This window comes from Hemiscyllium ocellatum, chromosome 29 (assembly GCF_020745735.1).
Source record: "Hemiscyllium ocellatum isolate sHemOce1 chromosome 29, sHemOce1.pat.X.cur, whole genome shotgun sequence".
Classification (NCBI taxonomy): Eukaryota; Metazoa; Chordata; class Chondrichthyes; order Orectolobiformes; family Hemiscylliidae; genus Hemiscyllium; species Hemiscyllium ocellatum.
Genome location: NC_083429.1, coordinates 21,036,502 through 21,059,689, shown reverse-complemented (window position 1 = coordinate 21,059,689; position 23,188 = coordinate 21,036,502). Strand labels below are relative to the sequence as shown.

Below are 23,188 nucleotides of genomic sequence, written 5' to 3'. Positions count from 1 at the left end.
CCATCCTTGCAATCATCCAAGAACTTTGTGCATCTCCAATTTTCGCCCCTTGCATATTTACATTTTTAATGGCTTCAACATTGTCAACCATGTTTTCAGTTGTCCCAGCCTTAGATATTGGACTTGAAATACTAAAATACTCTGCCTCACCATCTCTTTCTCCCATTTCAGATGCTGCTTCAAACTAAACTCTTTAATCAATCAATAAATGTTCTCATTTGTGGTTGGTGTCAAATTTTGTTATGACATGGAGACAGAAAGTCAAACCAAATCAGCCTTTCTACCTCTGTATTTGCAATACAGTAAAATTAGACCATCAAAGACTTCATAATAGTCACTGCAATGGTTCCTCATCAGTCTTTTGAATAATAACCCCAGACTTTGCAAATAATTAACTTCTGTTCAATGTTTTTGTATCTTAAACAAAAAAACTTAACCATTTGTTAAACACACAATAACTTAAGCAGAAATAAAGTTAAACAACATGGTCAGCTAATTAATGTTGGTGCTTTAAACTCAAAACATTTGTTTTTAGGCCCCTAATCGCAAAACAAAAGACAGACAAACACAGTTGGCATGAATAAAAGAAAATATCAAAACTGGCCAGATTACTTAAATAACTTTCACAATGTGTTGTCTCTGAGGGATAAGTGTGAACTCCTTGGTTACTTTTCTGAAGTGTTGATCAGGGTCACTTTCTGAGTTCACCAGGCAAAGCCAGAATTATGTCCAACTCAGCTTTCATCTGTTTGGACTTCAGGAAGCTGGTGTCATAAATTAGGCAAGGAGCTTTCAAAGCTTCATGTTGTCTCAGCAGCAACCCAGAACCATTTCTCAGAAAACATCAGTCAAACAAGTAACTTTAATTCTGGTTCTGCCCTGATAGACTGATAGACTGTCCCTGAGGGGTTAGTCACCATTCAACAACTGTCAGCTGCTTGAACATAGAGTCTCTTCCAGATTTGCCGGAAGCATCTCCCAGATATTGACCTCCTTAATAGCTGAATTGCCGCTATCGGCTTAAACATGCTACACTTCTTAGGGGTTGGAACCCCTTTAAACAGAAGTCAGCCTACATTAGCCTCTAGGCCTGACTTCACAAATAAACAAAGCTTGTTTGGTCTGTTCTTTTCCTTTTACCTCAAGCTGTCCCAAAGTCCCCAAGGCATCTCAAGCTTACAGTTCAAAATTGATAGAAGAATAAAAATAAAAATAATTTAAAAATCAGCGTGAGTTCTAAAATATAACATGCATTCTCTGAATGTACAAAGGCAAATGGAATAAAGTACTCTGAAGTGTTCTGTGTGGATTTATAGAGACAAGCAAGGAAGGGAGGGATTGGAAGCTGATGATTCTAGTAGGGCTAGGCAGAATGCTTGAAATATATAACATTTAACTATACTTATTAATCTTGATAGGATCATCAGATTTCTTACTGCACGATAAATTGATCCTGGATGTAATACCAATCACATTGATGTCCCACCTCTCACCACACAAACCTCCAACTGATTATCCATGGATACAGGTTTTCATTCCTGTTCTCAATTTGCTTCACCATTATTCCCATGGGCTGCGTCAAATAAACTCACAACCTGGCTGAAATTCATGCTGGCCGCTTGGCACTTTCCTTTCCTAATTCAAATACCAACACTGTTGCTTTTCAGTTTCAATCGCCAATAGCCCTTTCAGCTGTCAGTTACAATGTCAAATTGTTCATCAACAAGTCGCCAAACTGACAGTAAAGGTATCTGTTCAAAATTGGGAGGTCACAGATGAGGGTTAAGACTGAAACTCACAGATGTGATGAAGATCTCTCCTCATCAAGTGTCAACTGGGAGCAAAACTAATCTTGCTGAATACTGCCAAGGGAAGCCATTTAATCAAATGATACAAATAGGTTCAATGAAGAACTGTTCCTTATAATCCATAATCAAGAATTCAAAAGGAATTTTACACAAGGAGTGATGAGAATATGGAATGTGCCTCCATGAAGAGTGGTTTAAAAGAATAATGTAGATACATTTAAGGCAGAATCTAGAAAAGTACATGATGGAAAAATGAATAGAAAGCTGTTTTGATATGTTTCCTTTTGATACAGGAGAGACTTGTAGAGCAGTGAGGAACAGTTGGGCCAAATGACCTCTGTGCTGTGAATGCTATATGGAATTCTTTGTAAAAGTTAGGACTGAAGTACATGATGAGATGGTGACATCAGGATTGATGGGAATACTCAAGCATTTCAGTTGGGGAATGTCTATGCTGGTGACAGTGATGTCCCTCATTCTATCACTTATCAATGAGTCAATCTTTCAAAAGGGAAGAATTATTGCTCTAAATGATAGTACTCACTGGAGATTGATAGTAATAAAATCACCTAAGTAAACTCTAAAATGCAATTAATAAATCCATATAAAAGTCTATGTGATTAAAATAATTTAAAATGGAATGTTTAATTGGGCATGATAATTACTTTGAACTTGTGTCTTAATGTTTTCTGTTTCTAGATTAAACAATGCTCCAGTGAGGGGCTATGAAAAGGATGTTGGAAAGAAAACGACTCTAAGGATCTTTTACCCGGAATCAACAATTGAAGATCCCACCGTTGAAAACAATCTTGATACACTCTTTGTGCTTGTACCATTTAAGACAGCCGACATCCACTGGTTGAAGGCGATCGTGTACAATGAGACAAAAGTAGGTATCCTGAATTGAAGCTGTAATGGTTCACACCAGCTACATCCAGACTGGAGCCATTCAGAATTACTATGCGGTGCTTCTGTACTGTGTTCACGAAATAGTTAAGAGTTGCAGCTAAACTTTTCCTGCAAAAGCTCAATTGTTCGGGGGCCTTATTCTGATAAATGATGTAGTGAATTTACAGCCCACCGTTTACAAAACAATGCATTCTGACTCAGTCACATTGGTATTGGAGGTCAGGTATCTCCCAGAAGAAACAGGCAGGACAAATAAATGGGTTGGTGATCCCACATATGACTGAAATAAATGCATGTGATAGTCACTGCAGATCAAGTGGTTAACTGTACCTCAACCTTGAGCGACTGAGCATAAGCATAAGCTTCCTGATGAAGGGCTCCTGCCCGAAATGTTGATTTTCCTGCTCCTCGGATGCTGCCTGACCTGCTGTGCTTTTCCAGAACCACTCTAATCTTGACTCTGATCTCCAGCAGCTGCAGTTCTTACTTTCACCATAAGCATAAGCAGCTGTGTCATGACAAAATCAGATTGCAACCTGACGGAAGAAGGCTCTTATGAAGCTCTTGCCTTTATGTGTTTGCAATAAATGTTAACATTTTGCACGAGGCTTGCCTTCTGCTTTCAGATGTCTTAAGCCTGCAGAAATACTTAATGATATTACCTGACTCACTGTCAGAGGAAATGACTGAGATAAGTCACTGAGCTGCATTTCAAAGAAAACTAGATGAGAATATGCAGGAAAGGGAAAGGAAAGAGCTGCTGAAAGGCTGGGGGTGAGGATCATGGAAACAGAGAAAACGTTTCTGTGAAATAAAGATTAGATTAGATTCCCTACAGTGTGGAAACAGGCCCTTCAGCCCAACCAGTCCACACCAACCCTCTGAAGAGTAACTCACTCAGTCCCATTTCTCTCTGACTAATGCACCTAACACTATGGGCAATTTAGATTTGATTAGATTACTTACAGTGTGAAAACAGGCCCTTTGGCCCAACAAGTCCATACCAGCCTTCCGAAGAGCAATCCACCCAGACCCATTCCTCTACATTTACCCCTTCACCTAACACTATGGACAATTTAGCATGGCCAATTCACCTAACCTGCACATCTATGACTGTGGGAGGAAACCAGAGCAAACCCACACAGACACGGGGAGAATGTGCAAACACAGACAGTTGCTTGAGGCAGGAATTGAACCTGGGTCTCTGGCACTGTGAGGCAACAGTGCTAACTGCTGTGCCACCGTGTCACTCAATACCCCTACATTTACCCCTTCAACGAGCACTACGGGCAATGTAGCATGGCCAATTTATCTGATTCACACATCTTTGGATTGTGGGAGGAAACCAGGGCACCCAGAGGAAACCCACACAGACATGGGGAGAATGTGCAAACTTCACACAGACAGTCACCCAAGGCAGGAATTGAACCTGGGACTCCAGTTCAGATCGTTGGACTGTATGAGCTAGTTCTGTGTTATAACCTCTGTGCATGAAATCAAGACAAAACCTTTCAAATCAAAGAATATGGCATTCAGGACCTCTGTCCCCAAAGTGCCCAAAAATGCTCGATAAATTAAAATGCTAAAGGCTGAGATGAATTGGTTTTAGTGGGTAAGGTTTTTTTTTATTCACTCATGGGATGCGGATATTTCTGGCTGGGTCAGCATTTTATTGCCCGTCCCTACTTGTCCTTGAGAAGGTGGGGTGAGCTGCCTTAGATTTAGATTTAGATTACTTAGATTTAGATTACTTACAGTGTGGAAACAGGCCCTTCGGCCCAACAAGTCCACACCGACCCGCCGAAGCGCAACCCACCCATACCCCTACATTTACCCCTTACCTAACACTACGGGCAATTTAGCATGGCCAATTCACCTGACACGCACATCTTTGGACTGTGGGAGGAAACCGGAGCACCCGGAGGAAACTCACGCAGACACGGGGAGAACGTGCAAACTCCACACAGTCAGTCGCCTGAGGCAGGAATTGAACCCAGGTCCCTGGCGCTGTGAGGCAGCAGTGCTAACCACTGTGCCACCGTGCCGCCTTCTTGAGCTGCTGCACCCCAAATGCTATAGGTAGACCCACAGTGCCATCAGGGAGGGAATTCCAGGATCCTGATGCAGTAACAAGTGAAGGAACAGCAATGTGTTTCCATGCCAGGATGGTGAGTGGCTTGAAGTGGAACTTGCAGGTGGTGATTTCCTTTCATAGAATTCCTGCATAGAATCCCATGTATCTGCTCCCATGTCCTTCCAGATGGAAGTGGTTGTGGGTTTTGAAGATTCTGCCTCAGAGTCTTTGGTCATGTAGATAGTACACACTGCTGCTACTGAGTGTAAGTGGTGGAGAGAGTGAATGCTTGCGAATGTGGAGCCAATCAACTGGCTACTTTGTCCTGGATAGTATCAAGCTTCTTGAATGAGCTGCACCCATCCAGGCAAGTGAAGAGTATCCCATCACACTCCTGACTTGTGCCTTGTAAATGGGGAGTCAGGAAGTAAGTTACTCACCGCAATATTCCTAGCCTCTGACCTGCTCTTTTTGCCACTGTGTTTACATGATGAGGTCCTGTTGAGTTTCTGATCAATGGTAAGCCCAGAAATATTGATAGTGTAGATTCAGTGATGAATGTCTCTTATTGGCGATGGTCATTGTCAGGTGTTTGTACGTCCCATATGTTCATAGATTCATAGAATTCCTAGAGTGTGGAAACAGGCCATTTAGCCCAACTAGTCCACTCCAAAGAGTATCCCACCCAGATCCATTCCACTATCCTATCTACATTCGCCTGAGGAATGTACCTAGCTTACACATTCCTGAACACCATGGGCAATTTAGCACGGCCAATTCACCTGACAAGCACATCTTTGGACCGTGGAAGGAAACTGGAGCACCCAGAGGAAACCCACGCAGACACGGGGAGAATGAGCAAACTCCACACAGACAGTCACCCGAAAATGAATTTTAATCCAGGTTCCTGGTGCTGTGAGATAACAGTGCTAACCACTGAGCCACCATGACACCCTATGATTTCATTAGTGTGACTGACAAGCTGTTACTCTGTGAGACAACTCTCCCAATTTGGCACTGGCCCCCAGATGTTAGCAAGAAGGACTTTGCAGATTCGGCAGGGCTGTGTCTGCCATTGTCTATTCCGCTGTCTAAGTTGGTGCCAGGTGATCAGTCTGGTTTGATTTCTTTCTTGAGACTTTGCAGTGATTGATACAACTGTGTGGCTTGCTGGGCCATTCCAGAGACCAGTTAAGAGTTAACCTCTTGCTGTGGGTCTGAAGTCATATGCAGGCCAGAGGATGGAAGATTTCCTTCCCTAAAGGACATTAGTGAACCATATGGCTTTTCTAACAATTGGGTTGGTTGGTCCGGGTGTCCCATAGCAACACGACGGCTGAAGGCAGAGTGCCTCAAGGGATGAACTCAGATTTCTCCAGTTTCCTCATTTCCCCTCCCCCCCATCTTGTTTCAGTCCCAACCCTTGAACTCAGCACCACCCTCCTAACCTGCAATGTTCTTCCAGACCTCTCTGCCCCCAACCCCACTCCGGCCTATCACCTTCACTTTAATCTCCTTCCACCTATCGCATTTCCAACGCCCCTCCCCCAAGTCCCTCCTCCCTACCTTTTATCCTAGCCTGCTTGGCACACTCTCCTCATTCCTGAAGAAGGGCTCATGCCCGAAACATCGATTCTCCTGCTCCTTGGATGCTGCCTGATCTGCTGCGCTTTTCCAGCAACACATTTTCAGTTCACATATTGTCCCAATCGCTCAACAGATGATGCCATTTTCATTACCCTCCATCTGGCCCTCATCCATCTGGAGAAGAAGGACACCAACATCAGATTACCGTTCATAGACTTCAGTTCTGCATTTAATTTTTTTTCTTTTTTTTCAAAAGTGGACAGAATTTCTGACACTCCTGTTTTTTCTTTTTTTAATTTTTTTGTGATCACAATCCTGTTTTTTTATTTATTATTTTTTAATTTTTTTTTTATTTCCCCCACACTACCGCATAACTGCAGTAGTGCTTATTATTATTTTTTTTCCCCAGCACCCATGGTGTGTGTATGCAGGTGTGAGACACAGTGAGAGACACGAAGTGCACAAATCTTTATTCAATTCCCACCACCAGGAAGATAGGAAAACACCCGAGTGGCCAATGGCAAGCAGTGCCCCTCACAAAGGGCAATGCTGTGTGATCAAACAGTGAAGGGGAGGGCAGAGACTAAATTAAAATAGCGTTGGAGGGGGAAATGATGCACTCCACTCCCTGCGGCACCCACCTCTCCCTGAACAACTCCAGGATGTTGGTGGACACCGCGTGCTCCTTCTCCAAGGACACCCGGGCCCAGTTCTGCATTTAACACAATCGTTCCTCAGCACCTGATTGGAAATCTGAGTAAAATACCTCCCTGTGTAACTGGTTTCTGGACGTCCTGACTAGGAGACCTCAGTCAGTCTGGATTGGGAACAGCATCTCCAACACCATCACATTGAGTGAGGGGGCTGTTGGGACAGAGGGGGCTGTGTATCCGGTCCACTGCTGTTCACCCCGTTGACGCACGACTATACAGAAATGCAAAGGTCGAATCACAGCATCAAGTTTGCTGATGATACAACTATAGAACTGTAGTAGGTCTCATCAGCACAAACAATGAATCAGCATACAGACAGGAGGTGCAGCAACTAATGGACTGGTGCAGAGCCAACAACCTGTCTCTGAATGTGGACGAAATGAAAGAGATGGTTGTTGACTTCAGAAGGGCACAGAGCGACCAGGTTCCATTGGACATCGACAGCTCCCATGTGGAGATAGTGAAGAGAACTAAATTTCTTGGCGTCCATCTGGCTGAGAATCTCACCAGGTTCCTCAACACTAGCTCCATAGCCAAGAAACCCCAATAGTGTCTCTACTCTTTGTGTAGACTGAAGAAAGCCCACCTCCCAACCCCCTTCCTCGTCACACTCTCAAGAGGGTTCATTGAGAGTACCCTGAGCTGCTGCATCACTGTCTGGTTCAGGAATTGCACAGTCTTGGATTGTAAGACCCTACAACGGATAGTGAGGACAGCTGAGAGAGTCATCAGGGTCTCTCTTCCTTCCATTATAGACATTTACATCACACGCTGCATCTGAAAGGCTAAGAGCATTGTGGAAGACCGCACACACACCTCACTCAAAAGCTACTCTACTCTACCATTTGATTGCTCACTCAGAAGAGGTCAGAATCACACATATCTTGGAGACCAGAAGTTGGAACAGAACAGCAGGAGCAAACCTGAGATAAAGACTTGTATTCATATTGAAGCGTTCATGATTTAAAGTATTCTAGCGGCATTTTACAGAGAAAGAGCACTTCTGAAAAAATTGTGTCTGATAACCAGCAATGAGTTTCTCAAAATTAATTTTCCAATCAAGTAATTTTTTTAAATGCCCTGTTTATATAGTTTTTCCCCTCTCCTCTAAACTACCACCTAACTGCATAGTGCTTCTATTTCCCCAGTAGCCATGATGTGCGTGTGCCAGTGTGACCAATCAAGTGTTTCATGGTGAGATGAGATTTGGATGAGTAATGGTGAGAGGCCTCTTTGTATGTGTTAGCGTGCATTACTATCTCATTTCTATGTTATTTTCCCTCACTTGCCTGCCATTTCCCATTGTCCCAGTGGTCAGTTAGAAACTAGATGGCTATAATTCCTGGTGTGAAAGTTGGAGCAGATATCTGGTAACTCCAGTTGTCACCTGCTGCTCTGGTCTTTTTTCTAAGACACCTGGCACAATCATCTCAGGTACCACTCCACGGACAGTAACCACATGCAATCCCCATCCATGGACCCTGGCATCTGACTTCTGAACAACTGTAACTGGCATTTAATTTAATATATCTGGTGTTGGGGGTGTAAAGTGGGGAGATGAAGATTGACATACATGAATTGGGTGGGAATGTGGGGAAGTTCAAGATTGCTGGGGTTAAGGGGAAGCAATACCAAGTTAAGAACATGTACATTTGGGGGATTAACAAGGGTAAGAGGTTGAGCTTGAGATACACCGGGTGAGGAGCAATCACTGCTTTATTCACGGGCTGTAGATAGCAATTACCCAACAGAAATAAAAATGGCCATGACCGCAGCCATAGTGGGTGGGGTAAGGGTTTTGTTTTGTGAGGGAGGAGGCTTCACTTTTGAGCAATATGAGGCCCTTCACAGGACAGCAGCAATGAAACACCCACCCAGTTCAGATGAAGGACTGGGAACATCATGTGCTGTGTTTGAATCTTAGGCATTATCCCACTGGGGATAAGCCTGACCTGGAGGCCTATTGACCACATCATGCAGCATCAGCAATCAATGACTCTAATGACTGTGAGGCGTTTATGGCCGAGAAATATTCACCTTCGTCAAAGTAACGAGGACCTTTCAAGGTCTCAAGGTGGCAGAGAGAAGAATGCCCAAGGTGGAGAGGAGAAGGCCATTGATCTTGGGCAGGAAACAAATAATGAGTCATTCAGGAACACCGGTATCACGGACACCATTGGTCACTTGCATGGTGACCAATGGTGTCCGTGCACACTAATATCTGGAGGAGTGCACAGTATATCACAGTTGATAGACAGATTGACAATTGATCCACATGTTGGAGGAAAGAATGAGGGCATTGGAGGAATGGATCATGAAAAGTTAAGGTTGGATTCCTGCTTCAGTTGCACTCAAATATTTGGATCAAAGACAATGATGGAGTAGGGTTATCTCTGTGCGCAGATTTAGCGTTTCTCTTTAATACCTTTCCCTGATTGCAAAATATTTTTCTCACTAGATTACAACAGGATTCTGGAGAAGGCCAGCCTTTGTAAAGAATTTGGATCCTGCCAAGGTGCGGATACTCAATCCCTACTATATGTATCAAGCCGTGGCAACATTGCTGAATCAACCCGACAAGGTTAAACATGTAAGGGGAACTTTCTGTTCTAATCTGTGAAGGTTGTTGTGATAATTCTTAGGAAAGGTACTACCAGGCCATCTCAAAAATGGAAAGTTTATTAGATTGTAGATTTTTCACATGCATTTCAGTAATAAAGTTGGAATTGTGTATGTATCATAGATCCATAGATTCATAGAGCCCAGAAAAGCCCCTTCAGTCCAATGAGTCTGCATATACATAACTACCACTGATCCCAATTTCCTGCACTTGTCCCATATCTGGGAATGTTATGATATTTGAACTACTCATCCAAATACTTTTTAAAGTCTATAATGTTTACAGCCTCCACTACCATCCCAGGTAGTGCATTCCAGATTCCCTCTACCCACTGAGTGAAAACGTTTATTCCCAAATCTCCTCTGAATCTCTTGCCCATTACCCTAAAACTATGTCCTCTCATAACTGACCCTCTCAAACAAGGGGAACAGCTGCTCTCCATTCACTCTGCCCTTGCCTCTCGTAATCTTATACACCTCAATCATGTCCACCCTCCGTCTGCTCTGTTCTAAAGAAGACAATCCAAGCCTATCCAGTCACTCCTTCTACCTCAGTTTCTCCATTCTGGTGAACCTCCTCTGTACCCCCTGTAGTGCTGTCACATCCTTCCTGTAGTGAGGTGACCAGGACTGCACACAGTCCTTTAGTTGTCGCCTGAGCAACACTATTCAACTCCATCATTACCACCTTGCTCTTATACTGATGAAAGCAAGTGTCCCATGTGTCTTCTTGACTATCCTGTTTATGTGCTGCGCTGACTTCAGGGACCTGTGAATAATCTCTTCAAGCTCCTTCTGTTTCTCTAAGCTACCCAGTGCCCTGCCATTTATTAAATACTCCTGCATCTGGTTTCTTCTTCGGAAGTGCATCACCTCACACTTTTCAGGGTTAAATAACATCTACCACTCATCTGCCCATCTGACCAACCTATCTATATCTTCCTGTAACCTAAAACCATCTTTTTCGTGATTAATCACTTTATCAATCTTGATTTTGTCTGCAAATTTGCATCTAGACCATTTACATATATAGCTGAAAAATGTGTTGCTGGAAAAGCACAGCAGGTCAGGCAGCATCCAAGGAGCAGGAGAATCGACGTTTCGGGCATAAGCCCTTCTTGATTCCTGAATTCCTTGGATGCTGCCTGACCTGCTGCGCTTTTCCAGCAGCACATTTTTCAGCTCTGATCTCCATCATCTGCAGTCCTCACTTTCTCCATTTACATATATAACAAACAATAATGGTGCCAGTATTGCTCCCTGTGGTACATCGTTGGATACCAGCCTCCAGTCACTCAAACAGACTTCTACCACTACACTTTGTGTTCTATCACTCCATCAGTTTCTGATTCATTTTGCCAAGTTTCCCTGAATTCCATCTGTTTAACCTCCTCAATCAATCTCCAGTGTGGGACTTTGTTGAAAGCTTTGCAAAAATCCATATAAACTGCATCAATTGAACTTTCCTCATCCACAAACATGCTCATGTTTTCAAAAAATTTTGAACAAATTTGTTTGGCATGCTCTCCCTCTGACAAAACAATACTGATTATCCCTCATTAAACTGTGCCTTTCCAAGTGGGTTTTAATTCACTCCTTCATAATTTTCTCCAATAGTTACCCGAACAGTGATGTGAGAATCACTGGTCTATAATTTCCTGCTTCATATTTACTACCCCTGTTAACAGGCAGAACCTTATTAACCATCCTTCGATCCTCTGGCACTTCCCCTGTTATCAGAGAGGAATTAAACAATTTTGTCAGAATAGTTTTAACATACAAAAAAATTCTTAAGGTGTATCATAGAAATGTGTTCAGAACACTAATAAAAATTTGAGGAGAAGCATCTTTACTCAGTGAATGTTTTAGATTAGAACCCCTACAGTGTGGAAACAGGCCATTTGGCTCAAAGAGTCCACATCTGACCCTCAGAAGAGTAACCCACCCAGAGCCATTCCCCTATATTTACCCCTGACTAATGCACCTGAATCCAATGGACAATTTAGCATGGCCAATTCACCTAATCTGCACATCTTTGGATTGTGGGAGGAAACCGAAGTACCCGGAGGAAACCCACGCAGACACGGAGTGTGCAGACTCCAAACAGACAGTCATCCGAGGGTGGAATTGAACTCGGATTCCTGGTACTGTGAGGTAGCAGTGCTAACCACTGAGCCACTACTCCATGCGCATGGAACCTCTAATTACAAGACTTTATTGAGGTTTATAGAATATTATCTTTAATTTGAAATTGAGGATTTTCTCCATTTGGTCATAGAAGGAAAGAAAGATGTGCATATGTTTCAGACCATTCATTATTTCAGCATGATCTAAAACACCTTACAGACACGGAAGTACTCATGGCTGTAATGTAGCAGGGAAGGTCAGAAAATATACCACCAAGATGAAGACTGGATATAAGAATGTAAATAGGTTAAGTGCTTTCACATAAATTGGCAAAGTGAGTATAATGTGCAAAACTGTTAAACTATCCATTTTGTCCGTGAAAGTAAGTCGGGAGAGGTTGCAGAACAGGGCAATGCAAAAGGAAGTGTGTACCCTGGTGTATCAATTACAAAAGGTTAGTGTGCTGTTGCAGCAAGTGATTAGGAAGGCAAATGGGATATTGGATTTTATTGCAAGTGGAATAATAATAATCATCATCTTAATCATTGCAATCATAATAAAACAGTTCCTAGGAAATTATAACATCCAATTTCATAGCCTCGCGGTGAGGCGAAAGACAGTGCTTCCTCTGTGTTACTCAGCACTGTTAGCCTAAACTATATTTGGAAGCTTTGACAAAGATTTGTGTTCTGTGGATGTGAACACGTAACAAACTTGAATCTGTGTTATTAAACATGAAAACATTGCACAGGTAATTAGCCTGGTGAAAAAGTATTAATATAAGACAGAGCAGATTACACACTTATCTTAGCATCCAGATGCATTAATGCATTTCCTCGAGACTAAGAACAAAGTAAAGCACTGAAGAGACAAGATGTTTTACTTAAAGTTCATCGTTGTGGTGGGTCATTGCTTCACCATTAACACTTCTTCTCCTTGCTTCACCTTAATCTGAGAAGGTAAAGGTAAGACTTCTCTTGAACCACTGCAGCCAATCTGATAAATTTTCTCCCATTGTGTAGTTGGGGAGGATGCTCCAGGATTTTAATCCAATGCTCATGAAGGAATGGCAGTTACTTGTCCAAATTAGGATGGTGTGTGACTTAGATCAAACTGGGGGGTATGATCCTATACAGCTGTGACACTTGTCCTGGGTGAAGGTGTCAAATTTTGAAGAGGTGTCCCAAAGATAAATTGAAAATGAGCTTTGCAAATAATTGTAAAGGTTGATAGCCAAGTAGAAGGGAAGCTGTTATGTAGGTTATAACAGGAGAGAGGGCAAAACATTTAAGACTGCTCAGATAAGATGAAGAGGAGATTACACAAAATTATAAAAACTTATTGAAACAGAGAGCCAAATAGTCTAAGAGTGGATTAATAAAGACTGTGACAGCACTGATGTAAGCATTCGACTAATCTTTGGCAATGCCACTAAATGTCTCACTACTTCTTTTAATCACAACAAAGATGCTACAATTCATTCTTAAGTGTATCCATCCAGAATGTATCTAAAAACTCCAACTGATTCTTAAAGGATGCCAGGTTTTCTTGCCCAATCTCTAAAAGTGCTTTGATTTGATTCTCTTTGTAGTGAACATCTTCCTGATGACAGTTTATCTTTAGCTTTTTACTGCTTTAAATCTTTGAACTTGAAACCATCCCCTACAATTAACTGCAACAATATATTCTGGAGTTACCTTTCCTTTATTGCTCACGATCCTATAAATCTCTAGAGTTAACCTCAGAGATTCCTTCCTTCACTGACAAAGAGGTCAGGTTTCTCCATGCTTAGTTCATAGCTTGGACATCTCACACAACGCTCTTTTCTGCATTGCACTCAGGGACCTGGGAAAGCATGCATTGCAATGTATTCCATGCATTTTGATGATCAGGGTCAAACTCACCAGAATTATTTCTGACTTGAGATATTAGATTAGATTAGATTCTCTACAGTGTGGAAACAGGCCCTTCGGCCCAACAAATCCACACCGATCCTCCGAAGAGTAACCCACCTGACCTATTCCCTCTGACTAATGCACCTAGCACTATGGACAACTTAGCATGGCCAATTCACCTGACCCGCACATTGTTGGACTGTGGAAGGAAACCCGAGCACCTGGGGGTAACCCACACAAACACAGGGAGAATGTGCAAAACGCCACACAGACAGTCATCCGAGGCTGGGATCGAACCTGGAGCCCTGGCACTGTGAGGCAGCAGTGCTAACCACTGAGCCACTGCACCATCTTTGACATGTGTTTTCTTTTTTTCTTGTCTATAGTAGTTCAACTTTCTGTTGTTGTATTGGTTGCTACTCTCACACTAGGTGGGCATTCTGAGCTTCTGGTTTACTGAGGTACCTGGGTTTCTGTAAACCTCAACCATCGATATTTCACCATCTGGCCTGGAGTTTGTGAGTTGTCGATTTTGCCTTGAAATGTGAATGACTTGACAATTGTCCACATTCAATTTCATTGCATCCCGAAGAACCTCTGATCATCTCCTCCTGGTGCTATTAAAATGCCTGGATTCCTCTTTCATATCACGCAATTATCGACTTGGAGATATTTTTATTGAGGTGAGGGCAGAAAGGTAAAGACTAAATCCTTAGATCGCTGGCTTCAGATCGTTCAGCATCAAAGATGGTAAGGTCAGAGGTTATGGTGAATATGCAGCAAGAAATGGGATTAGATGAAGGGATGAAGTTAGAGGATAGAATTAATGCCTACTGGGTTGTGGTAGACTGATACAGAACTAATATTCAGTTAAATTTCCATTGAAGCAGAGAAGCAGGTAACATTAATTGCACAGAAAGAGGCCATTCAGCCCATTCTGTCTGTGCCACAAATCACGGAGGAAGCACCTACATTTGAAATGAGCTCAAGCATTCAATCCTTACCTTCACCAGTTTCAAACCGAATGCATTATATCTGGCCATTTGCGGCTCGCACCAGAATAAATGAGCATTATCTCTTTTTTTCTCCCATCCTGACGTTGCCTTCAAGTCTTCGTTTACTACTTGTTCTTTCCCAGAACCTCAAAACTATGGTCTCTTTACATGTTCAAACCCTTTGTCCTCATTGAGACCAGAAACCTGCAATCCCACTCCCTTAGTCATAGTTTAATGGTGAATGTTTTTGAAATGTATGCTTTCCCAGGTCCCTGTTAAATAGACTGTTATTCTATTTTCGAGGTTCTTCATTTCAATTATCTCATTTTCATTTGTACGTGACTGTTGAGTCAACATGCTATGTCTCTTATACTCATTTTATCAGCTGAAAATACCCTCTTCACAGATGGTCTACTTTGTTTTCTCTCTTTCTCCCTTACTCTTTCTGTCATGTTCTATTCTTATTCTGTTAATGGTTGGTTAGATATATCAACATAACGTTGTTTCTGCATCCACAGAGAGGAAATCATCCAACCACTGGGTTCTTAGCTGTCACATTGGGCCTGAACTATTGTGATGAAGTTGATGTTGCTGGATTTGGTTATCCATTGAATCAAAAAAATGGGAGGATTCATTACTTTGATCAGCTGAGTATGAAACATATGGCAGTAAGTATCTGATGGAAACACTCCCCTGATTCTATGTCCGATCTTAAGTTTCTCAGTCCATGTTAACCTGGCTGGGACTTAGATACATTCCTGTCAAGAGTTCCGTTGTCATGCTATGACACGCTCATCTCTCTTGCTCCATTTGTCATGTCTGTCATCAAACTACTCTATGTCTCTGCTGCCCTCCACTTTACCCTCTAGAAGAGATTTAGCTCTGATCAAATGGCAGAAAAAAAAGGTAAACAAATATACAGAATAGAGTCTTTAGTCAGGGATGGTTATGGGCTTGAGGAAGCGGCAGAATGAGGGAAGGGAGCCTAATGGAGGGATGTAAACATGAAGGTGAATGTTAAATGCATTGCATTGGAACACCAGAACCTAAATTGTATCAAGCAACCCAGAATTCTTGGGCGAGTGAGATTCGGCATAGGAAAGGATTTGGGCAGCAGGGAGTTTTTTTAGACTAGATTAGATTACTTACAGTGAGGAAACAGGACCTTCAGCCCAACAAGTCTACATCGACCCGCCGAAGCGCAACCCACCCAGACCCATTCCCCTACATTTACCCCTTCACCTAACACAACAGGCAATTTAACTTGGCCAATTCACCTGACCTACACGAGTTGGATGAACTAATAATGATAATGAATACGGAACATCATAGAATGGTGCAATAGAAGTAGAAACCCATTATTCTGTAGCTTTCCTCTATCACTGTATCAGCAAGCCCTTTTGCTTCCTACACTTAAAGAGGTTGGTGAAAGCACCCTTGATTATGAGCAGCAACTCACGCAGTGTACTGAACTGGCGAGGTCACAGCATGGTCAGCAGTGATGGGGACTAGATTTGATTGCACCGAAAAGCACATAATGAACAAGAATATCAGATCTTTAGAATCAGCTCAAAGCCACCTGCTCATTCAGCACAGTCAGCAGCAGGGGAGAACCGAAGACCTAAGAGCCTTACAGAAGAAACCTTCATGGCAATCCTCAATGAGGAAGAGTACTTCAGTACAGTGTAAAAGCATTTCAGATCTTTTTAGGGACAAGAGAGTTAATGATCTGCTGGAATAGGAGTACAACTAACTGCAAAACATCACAAGGTGGTGGTCCATAGGAGTCAACATTGAGTGAACAGATTGGAGTAAGTTTAAAATCCCAGGGGAAACTTTAAATGGAGCTGTAATCCAGACAGGAAAAGTAAGAAGTTAGAAAATTATATACTGGCATGACTGCTCAGTATTAGCATTGCTGCCTCACAGCACCAGGGACCAGTTTGATTCCTGCCTCTGGCAACCATCTCTGTGGAGTTTACACATTCTCCCTGTGTCTGCGTGGGTTTCCTCCGGGTGCTCTGATTTCCTCTCACAGTCCAAAGATGTGCAGGTTAGATGGATTGACCATGGCAAATGCAGAGTTACAGGGATGGTGGGGGGCACACACGGGGGTCTGGGTGGAATGCTCCTTGAAGGGTCAGTGTCAAGGGGTAAAATGCTTATTTCTGTATTGTAGGGATTCTATGATACTGCACAGATCAAGCATTGCAAACGTATCAAACAGGCACCATGAAGCACAGCTATAAAAATGGCAGCAAAGGGCCATGAAAGAAGCATTAATCCAAGGGGATATTAATCATAGACCGGGGATATCGTGAAGCCAGTGAGTAACACAATAATGATCAACAGGTTAAAAACCTAAGCTGACCTTATTTAATGGGGGCAAAAAATTAGGAAACTTTATTCAGGCAGTGGAAATGGCAAAAAATTCTTCATTAAGAAATCCATCCTACAAGATAAAGGAGGGAATCACAACAAGGGGGAATCATTCAGAAAGCAACCGTGAGAAAAGCAGGAAGCATTTTTTAAAGCCATGTGGAATGGAATTCATACAGTAACGCTATCAAGAAAGGTGGTATGCCTTCATTTTAACTGCAAAATATGGGAAATACTTCCAGAATAGCGGCAAAGCTGAACAGAACTGCCAATAGAGTGAAATAAAGCTTCTTTAGTAAGTAAAATCTTTAATCATAACAGGAAGGCATGGTAGTGGAGGTAATATTGCTCGAAAGACTTAATTACAGAGATAGCCATGATGTAGAGGTGCTGCTGTTTGACTGGGGTGGTCAAGTTAAAAATCATAGGTTTGTGTGATGACTAAGTTTGTTCAATATACCATTCCAGTTGCATGACACGGAAATCTTTTGCTATAAATTCTGTGTCTTATGATCCTGCTCCACAGCTACCTGTTGAAGAAGCAGTGCCCTGAAAGCTAGTACTTCCAACTAAACCTGTTAGACTATAAGCTGGTGTTGTGTGGTTTCAGAGATAGAACACAGAATTGGACATGCTGGTGAAAACAATTTCTGATATACAGAACAGATTCCAAATTGGATACAAAATCTGAAGGTGAACAGATAAATACACTTTTATACATAATTGGAAATACAGCTGATAGTGATAGTTCACTAAGCACTTATACTTTAAAGCACAGATAATTTAAAAAGGCATTGCAAGCCTTTGACAATTACTTCAATCTCATAATAAATAAAATTCCTGAAAGAGCAAGATTTAAGAGAAGACTTCAGCATCCACAGGATGCCATGGATTATTTCATCAATGATCACTACAGATGAGTGAGAAGAAGAGATGGTTGCATTTCAGAGGTAGCAGTGCAGGCTTGAGAGGAAGCAACTGCTGAAATTAGTTTTGTTTCATTTATTCCTAGGATTATCAGCATTGCTATCTGGGTGCACTGCAACCACAGTATGTACAATATTTTAGAAATGCATTGCAGTAACTTGCCAAAGTCATTTGACAACAGCCTCAAAACCCATTGCCACTGCCATCTGGATGGAGAGGGGCAGGAGGTACATGGCGACACACCAGCTGTGAGTTCACCGCCAAGCCATGCACTATCCTGACTTGAATCTGTAGCACTGTTCCTTTTGCAGTTGCTGGGTCAAATTCCTGGAGCTCACTCCCTAACAGCACTTCATGTGGGTGTATCTACACTTCAAGGATATTTAAGAATGTAGCTCAGCACCACCTTGTCAATGGCAGTTAACAAATGTCAATAATTACTGACCTTGCCAATGACCTTCACTCCCAAGAATAGATAAACATTTGTTAGTAAAGCTCTGACAATCATTGTAAAGAACACTGTGTTTCATTACTCACTGTAATTTCCTTTGCTTTTGGTTCCTCTTCCAAACTTTCAAAGTCAGTTCAGATGTTTACCTTGGTTTGTTTCATGTGCTTGGCCTGTTCTTTGCAATTGGATGTCATGATACTGATTTTTGGAAAGTGAACATTTGACCTACTTGTTCTTTATAGACTGTGGTGCATCAATAATGATGTAATGACATTTTTATTGCAGGAGAGCTATTCTGATTCTTAAACAGCAGCATGTAACACTGTTCCTTTATACATTTTTTTTCAGCACCTGAACATTTAATTGCAAATTTGCTATGTTCCTGTTGTCAGTCTAATTACGTTGAAAGCAAGTTGAGATCTTAATCTGGTTTACAGGGAATAGGCAGAAACATGAGTAAACTCTGTACAGAATGCTCATTGTCACTCACTTGGAGAATCTTATAGTACTGAGTAAGGCTATTCAGCCCAAATTCCCCATGGAAAGTCTATGAAAGAATGACCTAATTTGACACACTTTGCAGATATTCTCTATAGTCCTTCAGCTTTTCCATTTCCATTATCTATTCAGTTTGATTTGAAGTATCAAATTGTTCCATTTTGAATTATTTCATACATATCTCCGTGCAGTGCAATCCCAACTATTATTATTGAGACAATCTTGGCATGACGTTGTGGGCCGAAGGGCCTGCACTGTGCTGTACTGTTCTAATTAGATCTGAAAAGAAAATTTCCTTTGCCCACCATTTTGAATCTTTTGTCCATTAAGGTTTTGTGTCCTCTAGTTACTGAATCGCCCAGTCATGAAAAAGATTTCTCCTTCTTGACATCTGATATACCTCATAATTTGGAGTAGCTCTTTCCATTATCGCCTCAATGCACTCAAGAGCAAATCCAACATCCCCACTCTTTCCACAAGATTCTCTCAATCCTGGTTATCTTTCTCAGAAACCTCCTTGGTGTTTACGACCTTCCAAAAATGTGGTGCACAATATTTTTCACAATATTCCAGCTGAATCTAACCAGTGGTTTATAAAATGTCATTATTTCACTCAAGACTATCAGGAGTAGAGGTAGGTAACTAGTCCCAATGAGCCTGTGCTGCCAATCAATGAGATCATGGCTGACCTGGCAATCATCAAGTTCATTTTCCTGTCTTATCCCAAATTCCTGATTGATTAAAAATCTGTCCATCTCAGCTCTGAATATACTTAATGTCCCAGCTAGACAACACTCTGCAGGAATTAATTCCACAGATTCACTATCCTCCAAGAGCAGAAATTTCCTTCCAAGTCTATTTTAAATGATTGATCCCTTACTCTGATATTATTTGCTCTAGTCCTTGCCTCTCTCACCGGGGAAAAACCCTCTCTGCATCTACCCTGAAAGGAAAACTCCTACAAATCAAACTCCTGAAACTTCCCTGAACTAATTCAAAAGTCAGAATCTTTCCTTACAGGAAGGGCCAAAACAGACAGGGTGGTACAGTGGCTCAATGGTTCAGACTGCTGCCTCACAGTATTGGGGCCCTGGTTTGATTCTAGTCCTGGCTGACTGTCTGCGTGGGTTTTCTTTCTATTCCGGTTTCCTCGCACAGTCCAAAGATGTACAGGTTAGGTGGATTGGCAATGGGGAATGGATCTGGGTGACATGCATTTTGGAGAGTCAGTGCAGACTCAATGGGCTGAATGGCCTCTTTCTCCACTGTCAGGATTCAATTAATTGATGAAAAACTGTTCACAGTATTCTATCTATGTTCCAACTCGTGCCTAGTAGAGTTTTAGCGTAACCTGCCTATTTTTATTTTCTATTCCCTTCGTATTCAGGGCAAAAATCCATTTGCTGTTCTTATTGCCTGCAAAATGTGGGTGTCAGCTTTTTGTTATTTACGTTCAGGAAGTCACAAACCCTTCTGTGCTGCGACTTTCTGTGTCTCTTTTTCTATTTAAATAGTAGTCAGCTCCTGTTCGCTTCCTGCCAGAGTGCATAAGCTCATATTTTCCCAAATTCTGCTGTAACTACCAGGAGTTTGCCCACTCAGTTGCTGACCTGTCCATGTCCTTTTGTGTACTCTGTGTGAGACTCTCACTATTTGTCTTGTGAGCATATTTTGTATTATTCACAAACTTAGCTATAGCGCATTCACTTCCTTCATCCAAGTGATAAATATACACTGTAAATAATTGTAACTCTATTAATTACAGATTGGCATCCTGAAACTGCCCCCTTTTTCCTAACTCTCTGTTTTCTATGAGTTAATTAATCCTTTATCGACGCTAATATATAAAATCCAACACCATGCCTTCTTTTCTTACAAAGTAGCAGAATGAGTTTAGAATTTCAAATATATTGTATCCACTGGTTCCCTTTCATTTATCCAAGGAGCCGCTTAAAAAATGTTAATAACTTGGTCAGGAATGATGCAAGGAAGTCCAGGTTAAGATTACAATCAGATCACTCATGATCTTATCACTAAGAGAAGGCTCAAAGGCTTTGAAATAGCCTACCCCATCTTCTAATTCCTGTATTCCCATGTTTATATATTTGCAACTAATTACATTGGCCTTGTACTTTGATCTTGTGACTAATTTAATCAAACTGTGCTCTTTTTCTTTTCAGAACACTGTGCACAATGTCACCCATGAACACCTGTTTTTGAAGAAGCTGAAGAATGCTGGAGTGATCAAATACCTCACTTAACCATCACAACCATCTTTACATTATTGAGATGGTATACTTCAAAAATATCTGTCAGTTATCTACTTTTATCTGTGCTTGATCCTTGTATATATTAAGAATCCCTCCACTCGATGACCATTTTCCTCCCTGCTAAGCCACAACATTAGTTTCTGGCTTGACCTGATGATTAAGTGCAACATTCTCTGTCTGCAGTGAACTGGTGAAATACTATTGGAAGGAGGGACTGTGCCATTTCAACACAGTGTGATTAAAGAGGCTGTGATATCATGGGCCTAATTTCACCACAGGCATCAGGACCCTAACACCAAGGTGAAAATGGGGTTCCTAAACCCAGGTCACACACCAATATCTCGGTGGCCCACCATCAAATTAAGGCCATCAGCTGGTCTCCTGTTTGCTGCTAGCCCAACCAAAGAGTTGAACTCTCAGTCACACCCAGAAATGAGGTGACCTCAGACAAGGCAGGTTGGTGGCCTTAGGAGCCAAGCAAAGGAACTGTTAAAAAGAATGACAAGGTTAGGGTCAAATGGGGATGGGAGAAACCTCTCTGGGTGGATTGTTGACACTGCAGAGACAGCCTTCCCTGCCACTCTTTGGGCCAGTGTGCCTCCATCAATCCCTTCATTCGAAACCTAAATCTCGCAGAGTCGGAGAGATCTAAAAGTATTGTGTAAATAGTGCCTCACACATAGTGGAATCTGGCAGACTCACTGTTTCCAATTGAATTCATGTTCTTTTTTAATGCAGTCGGGAAGCTGGCACTGAGCATTGACAGCTTCTGTCAAATTAGTTGAAGGACAATGTGACAAGGTCTGGTATGAGGTATAGTTGCATCGAGTTAGGGAATGGGGAAAGGTGGATAGGCTGGGGAAATGCTAATGGGTACTGAAGGTTGTGTGGGGGGGGTGGTTTGGATAAAGCTGTACGGGAATTAGGACATAGTGAGGGAGAAGGGTTTCTCCTTACTACTGTTGATTTGTCTCCTTCTCTTTATCTTAACAACATTGCAGACAATTTGTTTCTTTTCCTTTTCAAGGGTTTCCTTGATGGTGATAGACATTTTCAAAAGATTGTGGGTTCTTAATTTCCAGCCAAGAGCTGGTTACAAGTAGCAAAATCATTGTATGGCACTAAAAATGTTAGCTAGAGTTACAATGATGAGTTGGGTAATTAGTAGATTTTGTAGCCATTGAGCTCTGAAAACATAAACACTAATGAACTACATATTTGCAGCAGAGTACTGTTTTGCAAGGAAATGAGACAAATACATAATAGATCATTTGATTTTATTTAAAAAATCATGAAATAAGACATAATGTGCTCAAACTGTGGAAGAAGCAGATTAGCAATAACATCCAACAGCAAACATGGGAAACCTACTGCGCAAATTGATCTGCATTGATTAAAAATTCCACCTTAATGTTTCTTTATCCTACAGATGGAAGGAATAGGTTCTCATTCATATGTATCTGACACTGTATGTACTCAGGTAATTTGGGAAAGAAGTGACTTGCAGCAGTAATAAAAACATAAAATCATAGGCACTAGAAACAGGAGTAGGCCATTCAGCCCTTCAAGCCTACTCCGCCACTACAATTATCACAGCTGATCTTCCAACTCTGAGCACTATTCCCACTTTCTCCACTGCTATTTCTTAACCTCTAGCTGAAAAAATTAGGTCCAACTAGTTCTTGAAAACATTCAATGTTTTGGCCTCGACCATTTTGTGAGTCAGAGAATTCCTCAGGTTCACCACTTTCTGGGTGACGATATTTCTCTTCATCTCACTCCAAAACTCTGTCCCTACTCTGTAGCCTTAGACTGTGTCCTGGTTCTGGACTCCACAGTCATCAGGAATATTCTTTCTGCATTTGTCCTGTTAAATTGTTTTTGGTTTCCATGAGATCCTCCCTTATTCTTTTGAACTCCAATGAATATGGTCCTC

At 41.8% G+C, this 23,188-nt stretch overlaps 1 protein-coding gene across 1 annotated transcript in view; it reads left to right on the top strand.

Annotated features, from left to right (window-relative positions):
* The window catches only part of LOC132829568 (CMP-N-acetylneuraminate-beta-galactosamide-alpha-2,3-sialyltransferase 4-like), a 62,115-nt gene extending 40,840 nt beyond the window's left edge, over positions 1 to 21,275 (top strand). The window contains exons 8-10 of the mRNA XM_060846817.1: positions 2,508 to 2,697; positions 9,550 to 9,681; positions 21,163 to 21,275. Coding sequence (XP_060702800.1) covers positions 2,508 to 2,697; positions 9,550 to 9,681; positions 21,163 to 21,243 — 403 coding nt within the window. The 3' untranslated portion in view covers positions 21,244 to 21,275. The remainder of the gene's footprint in view (positions 1 to 2,507; positions 2,698 to 9,549; positions 9,682 to 21,162) is intronic.
* Positions 21,276 to 23,188: the final 1,913 nt, after the last annotated feature.